The sequence below is a fragment of the Fonticula alba genome, assembly GCF_000388065.1.
Source record: "Fonticula alba strain ATCC 38817 unplaced genomic scaffold supercont2.7, whole genome shotgun sequence".
In the NCBI taxonomy this organism is placed as follows: Eukaryota; order Rotosphaerida; family Fonticulaceae; genus Fonticula; species Fonticula alba.
In genome coordinates this window covers 1,372,696-1,378,135 of record NW_009242977.1, presented here as the reverse complement: position 1 = coordinate 1,378,135, position 5,440 = coordinate 1,372,696, and the positions used below count along the sequence as shown (strand labels likewise).

The following is a 5,440-nucleotide window of genomic DNA, read 5'->3' as shown; positions in this document are numbered from 1 at the left end:
CCCCCCCCCTCATCCCTCCTGGCTCTATCTTGACGCCGGCGTCGCCCTGTCCTCTCCCATGCCGCGCTAAAGAATACACCCCTAGAAAACTTGACCCTGCCTTTGTTTTTCGTCCGGCCGCTTTGGCGCACGCGGGGGAGAGGGGCGAAAAAAATGCGGCACAGGGCCATCTATATTGCATGGGTTTTCAAGACAAGGATGCGTGCGTCCCCAGGGCACACCATGGCATTGGTGTCCTACGCCGGTGCTCAGGAGGCCACCCAGGCCTCGGACTGGATGCGGCCCTGCTTGACCAGGCCCCGGACACGGTCCATGCCCTGGTCGAGCTGCTTCGGAGTCGGGATGAAGTCGTCCGGTGCCCCGGCCGTGACCAGAGCACGGGCCACCGCCATCTGCACCATGTCCGAGAGACGGGCGCCATTTCTGCGAGCGACCAACAGGCGTCTCGTTTGTCAGTGAGGAATTAAAATGTGGGAAGGGGGGGGGGCGGCGAGAAAAGAGAGGGGCGGCATGTAGCAGCGCCAGAGGAGGCCCGGCAGAGACGGCGCGCACCCGCAAATGAAGAGCCGCGCATCGCGCTCCAGCAGCCAGCTGGCAACCAGATTCGCCACCGGGCGGTATTCGGCCAGCAGATCCTGCACATAGAACCGGCGCCCGCCGGCTGGCGGGGCCGCGACAGGGGAGCCCCCCGTCCCGGGGGCCGGCGAGAACTCCCACTCATCGGGGCCTGGCGCGTCGGCCAAGAGCCGGCCGACCGCTTGCTCGCCGGCTTCGGAGTCCGGGCGCGAGAAGGCGCACCACACGCCGCCCCCGGTGCCGGCCGACGACGCACGGGCCACCGGCCTCAGCAGGTCCGCCAGGCAGAGGGCCTCCACACGGCGGCGGAAGCCAAGCACCAGCAAAATGGGCGGGAGCTGCGGAGCCGGTACCCGGCGCAGCAGCTGCTGCAGGTAAGCCCGGAAGGGGGCCAAGCCCGTTCCGGTGGCCACGAAAACCAGCGGCGGCAGCGCCGCACCGGGTGCCGGGAGTTTCATGGACCCCGGCACCGGGGCATACCGGAGAGAGTCGCCTGCGCCCGGGGGCAGTCCGCCATGGAGAGAGAGAGAGAGAGGAAAAGACCGGAGGAAAGGCCAATGGGCCCGAGGTCACCAGGGTCAGTGGCAGCGACGTGGATGGGGCGAAGGCCGTGCTGTGCACCTTCCCCCGGATGTGTGCAAATAGGCACACCCGCCGGGGCACATGGCACATACCTGCCTCCAGCGAAGCGAGCCAGCGCGTGCAGGTGCCGACGCGCGGCTTCAGCGGCCCACCTCGATCGGCATCGGCCGTCGAGTAGTGCACCACACGGGCGATCAGCGAGATGGCATTGGTCTGGCAGTCGAGTTGGCACACGCGCATTGGGGTCTCAGTCACACGGCCTGCGTTGTGTGTGTGTGTGTGTGGGGGGGGGGGGGGCGCGCATGGGGAACGAGAGAGGGAGGGGGAGGAGGGGGAGAAACAAAAAGGAGGAAGAGGAAATACCTGCTCCGGATCGCTTGCGATGCTGTACACGCGTGGCTGCATGGGGCTAAAAAGGCCCCCCGGCGCCAGGATGTCCTCCCAGTGGAACCCGGTGCCGGAGGGGGCCCCGGTAACCGCCGGCCGGTGGGGCTCGCTGCCGCTGAGGGACAGCCCCTCGAGCTGGGACGCCGTGAGGCGGGGCTGGCCAGCCTGCAGCAGCAGCTCGCCGACCACCGGCCGGGCGAGGCTGCGCTCGGACAGGCGGCAGCCAAAGAAGTCGGCCACCACCTCGAGCGCCGTGCGTCGGCCGCGGCGAATGTACGCATTGTACTCGTTGCGCTCGATCACGCGCGGATCCAGGGGCATTTCCTCCAGGCCGAAGCGCCGCCGGATCGCGAGGGGGGCAAACTCGGCCAGGCGATCGCGCTCCTGGGCCGAGCGCGTCCTGCCAGCCATGCGTGCCAGTGCCCCCGGCGAGGGGGCCGAATTGAGGTCCAGCGCGCGGGCCAGGAATTCCCGCAGCGGCACCGGCCGAGTGCGTGTCAGCCCCGACAAGGGGCACCCCTCGAGAAGATGGCATTCTTTGGACGTCGCGCGAGGAGTGCCCGTGTGAGCCTGACGCCGGGCGTTTCCACCGAGCGAGTGACAGGAAAGGGCGAGGGGAAAGGCAGACTAGTCACAGCAGTGCGCGACAGCCAGACAGGGCACGCACCAAACAGGTCCTCCAGCGAGTCCCCCTCCTCCAGGGCCAGGAGGCTGACCAGGCGGTCGCCATGGCCCGGGGGGATCCCCAATGCGTCGAGGGCCTGGGCGACTGCGTCCGCCGGGTTTCGCGGCCAAAGGGCCAACGCGTCGCCCGCCTGCAGCGGGGTGGCAGGGCTTGGCACGGGGAAAGGCGGGACTGTGAGTCGAGAGCACTTGAGGGCCGGGGAAGGAGGAAAGAGAAAAGCCCAGCACCCCTGCCCGGTTGCACCGCCCGAACGCACAGTGTGCGCAGGGCGAGGATCAGCTCTCGGACCTCCCCCTCGGCGCGCAGGTCCAGCGCATCGGGAACCGTGCCGGCAATCACCCGGTTGCTGCACAGCACCAGGCTCGCGTGCTCGTCGGCCGGCCGGGCCAAGGGGGGTGCCCCAGCGTCCGGGGCAAAGTCGGACATGCTGTCGCCGAAAAGGGCGACCACGCGTCGGGCCGGATCTACCCAGCCGGCCGAGGTGCCGCTGCCGTCCTCGGTGCCCGGGACCAGGCCCATGCTCTTGAAGATCCCAAGGGCCCATGCATCGAAGGTGGCTTCCTGCTCGTCGTCGCCGGCCCGCGCGTCCAGACAGGTGGCAGACGCGACATCGGTGGCCGGGTCGATCGACCGGGCGCCAAGCTGAGCCAGGCGCCGAGCGAGCTTCTTAGCCGCAAAGTTGAACCTGGCCCAGCAAGCATCGGTGTCAGTGTGTGCCCCTTCGCGGTGCGGGGGAGGGGGGGGGGGGTACATGAGCGAGGGCACGAGCGGACGGAGCGCGCGACAAAGGCCTGACGCCTCGCCCCAGCACGTACTCCTTGTATGAGCTGTCGCCAAGGCCGAGGACCGAGATGCGGGTGCCGCGCGCGGCGAGCCAAGTCCGAGGGAGGCTGGCCCGGAGGAGCCGTCGCCAGGCAGCCTGGCCAAATGCGCGAAGCAGGGTGAGCAGCATGGGTGAGCGAGGGAAAAAGCACACGAGGAGGGACCTCGCCCGCGGGACAGACCACCGCCCGGGGTCAATCCATCGGCCAGTGGCAGGAGTAGACGCACGCGCGAGGGCACCGGGAATTCCCCGGCGCCAGTGGTCGCCATGACGATGGCCACGCGTGGGTGCGCCGGCAGGGTGTCCTGCGATGATGGGATCGCGGTCGAGGAGGAGGAGGAGGAGGAGGAGGAGGAGGAGTGAGTGGCTGCCGAGAGCACTCCAACCAGAAGGCCGATGTCCTGCGCACCATGTCAAAGTGTTCCAGGCTTCGCAGGGAAATGCGATCAGCCGGCCGGCCAGCCTGTCGGCAGAGGCGCCGACCGGCCATAGCCAGGCGTGTGGCATGGGCGGCCGCCGTGCCGGTCTGCGATCCATACAGGATAAGCAGCGTATCATCAGACGCGCTCATAGGGGAAGCGGGGGGGGGGGGGTCAATCCCGGGAGGGAGGATGCCAAGAGGGAGGGGTAAATCCACGCGCGTGGGGGAGTGGCGGGCATGCTGGCGTGCTCACGCCGGTGGTCCGGCCCGCCATGAAGACCACCCGGCCGAGATCTCTCCCTCCCGGGGGGGGCGGGGGGGGGAGGGGGACGGCCCCGCGCCGGATGCCCCCGTTCCTTGTCGCGCCCCCTCGGTCCTGCTCCTTGTCCGGGGCCCGGCCGGGCGCGGCTTCGATCGCCGTGTGGCGAGAGCCTGACGACGCCGGATTGCCAACGAAGCAGTGTCGCCCTTCGGCGCGTCCGCGTGATTGGATTCGAGCAAAGCTCCGGCGCTTCTTTCCCGTTGGGCCGGGCGGCCGGGGGTGGGAACGCGCCGGCGCGCCTTAACATACCGAAGATTGGGGCCGCCAACAGCGCGGCGGCCGGGGCTGGCCTCATCTGGAAAATGGGACGCGGGGCCGGGCGCGCCCGGGAGGCGGGGACCGGTTCCGGGCCCGGCGAATCTGCCTGCCTGGCGCGTGAGGCTGACACCTGGGCCAAAGGCCCCAGCAGGGGCCGGGCCGGGCTGTGCTCGCGCGTGGTGGAATGAGTGGGGGGGATGCGGGCGGGAGTGCGCGGCGTAAAATACCCCCCGGGTTGGTCTGAGGGGCACCTTTCACAGAGGGGGGGGCAGACTCCATTTCAGGGGCAATCGGGGTGATCCCCCGGATCCCTCGCCAGCCGGGGGGCATCATGGAAACGGGGCGGGGCGGGGCGGGGCCACCATCCGCCGGGTTCAGCCTCGCGCGCCGCGGACTGGCGTCTAGCCAAAATCAATGGCCAGCAGCCGGGCCACCCTCAAGGGGCCCCGCCCAGCTGTCCGAGCCCAGGGCCCAGCGAGACATCCTCTCCTCCCCCTCCTCCTCTTCCTTTCCCCCACTTTTCTCCGCTCCGGCCCCCGGTCTGTTGCTTGGCCGTTGCCAGTGAGTTTGTGCTTCCTCTCAGGTCCTTAACACAAGGACGCACGGGTGAGTGCGCATCCGATCGCAGGTGCCCTTGCTCATCCCCAGGCGCATCAGCACACAGGCCCACCCCTTTGGCCAAGACCCTTGCCCGGTTGCCGGCCATCGCGTCTGCTTAATTGCCCCTCAGCCCGAGGCTCCCCCTCTCCCGCCTCTGCCCTCCCTCCGACCCTTCTGCCCTCCCTTGCGCTTTCTATCCGACCCCCGGGCATGGCCGACCCACCCGGTGCTGGCGACCCGCTGGCCGGCCGCCGGCCAGTCCACCCCACTGGCCAGGGCGAGGTGCTCTATGACGATCTGTCCTTCGAGGGGATCGGCGCGGCAATCAACAACAGCCGCCTGGGGCCCGGGCCGCCGGCCGACCCGCGCGTGGTGCCCCTGTCGGAGTACACCGCCAGCGAAGATCCACTGTCCGGACCGATGCCCGGGGCCGCCGAATCGGCCGACATGCAGCAGCCATCGCCCACGGACTCCTCGGGCCAGGACCCGGGCTACGGGGGGACCGTCGACTCGACGGATCAGCTTTTCGTCGCGCCGCTGGTCCTCGATGACGAGGAGGATCCCGGACAGACGCAGCCCGGCGAGGAACCTGGCGCCGATGGCGGTGACGGCGGCGGCGGCGGTGGCATGACTGTTGAGGACGTTCGACACTACGTTCGCCAGATCGACCACATCTTCCGGCCGGTGCTGATATGCATGTGCCTGGTCATCTGGTGGGTGAAGGTGGAGGCCGTGATGCGTGCCGACACGGATGGCATGCGGTGCGTTGGGCTGCTTCTGTGCCCC

General features: G+C 69.3%; 2 protein-coding genes across 2 annotated transcripts in view; one reads left to right on the top strand and one right to left on the bottom strand.

Annotated features, from left to right (window-relative positions):
- Nucleotides 1-103: 103 nt before the first annotated feature.
- H696_04507 (hypothetical protein) lies at nucleotides 104-3,644 on the bottom strand. Its single transcript, XM_009498388.1, has 9 exons — nucleotides 3,463-3,644; nucleotides 3,281-3,358; nucleotides 3,046-3,149; nucleotides 2,487-2,915; nucleotides 2,213-2,379; nucleotides 1,522-2,081; nucleotides 1,251-1,371; nucleotides 553-1,069; nucleotides 104-423 (listed from the first exon to the last, which is right to left on the bottom strand). The coding sequence occupies exons 1-9, from the start codon at nucleotides 3,622-3,624 to the stop codon at nucleotides 249-251; spliced, it is 2,313 nt and encodes a 770-aa protein (XP_009496663.1). The 5' UTR covers nucleotides 3,625-3,644; the 3' UTR covers nucleotides 104-248.
- An 899-nt stretch (nucleotides 3,645-4,543) lies between these two features.
- H696_04506 (hypothetical protein) overlaps nucleotides 4,544-5,440 on the top strand; it is a 2,677-nt gene continuing 1,780 nt past the window's right edge. The window contains exon 1 of the mRNA XM_009498387.1: nucleotides 4,544-5,415. Within this exon, the coding sequence (XP_009496662.1) occupies nucleotides 4,865-5,415 (551 nt within the window). The 5' untranslated portion in view covers nucleotides 4,544-4,864. The remainder of the gene's footprint in view (nucleotides 5,416-5,440) is intronic.

Bases quoted from the DNA above. Each gene is read 5' to 3' on its own strand.
- H696_04507 (XM_009498388.1), bottom strand. From the start codon at position 3,624: ATGAGCGCGTCTGATGATACGCTGCTTATCCTGTATGGATCGCAGACC. The intron at 3,359-3,462 runs GTGCGCAGGACA...CCATCATCGCAG, and splicing joins GCCTGGAACACTTTGACATG to GACACCCTGCCGGCGCACCC. The intron at 2,082-2,212 runs GTGCGTGCCCTG...CGACGTCCAAAG, and splicing joins CTCGCTGGAGGACCTGTTTG to AATGCCATCTTCTCGAGGGG.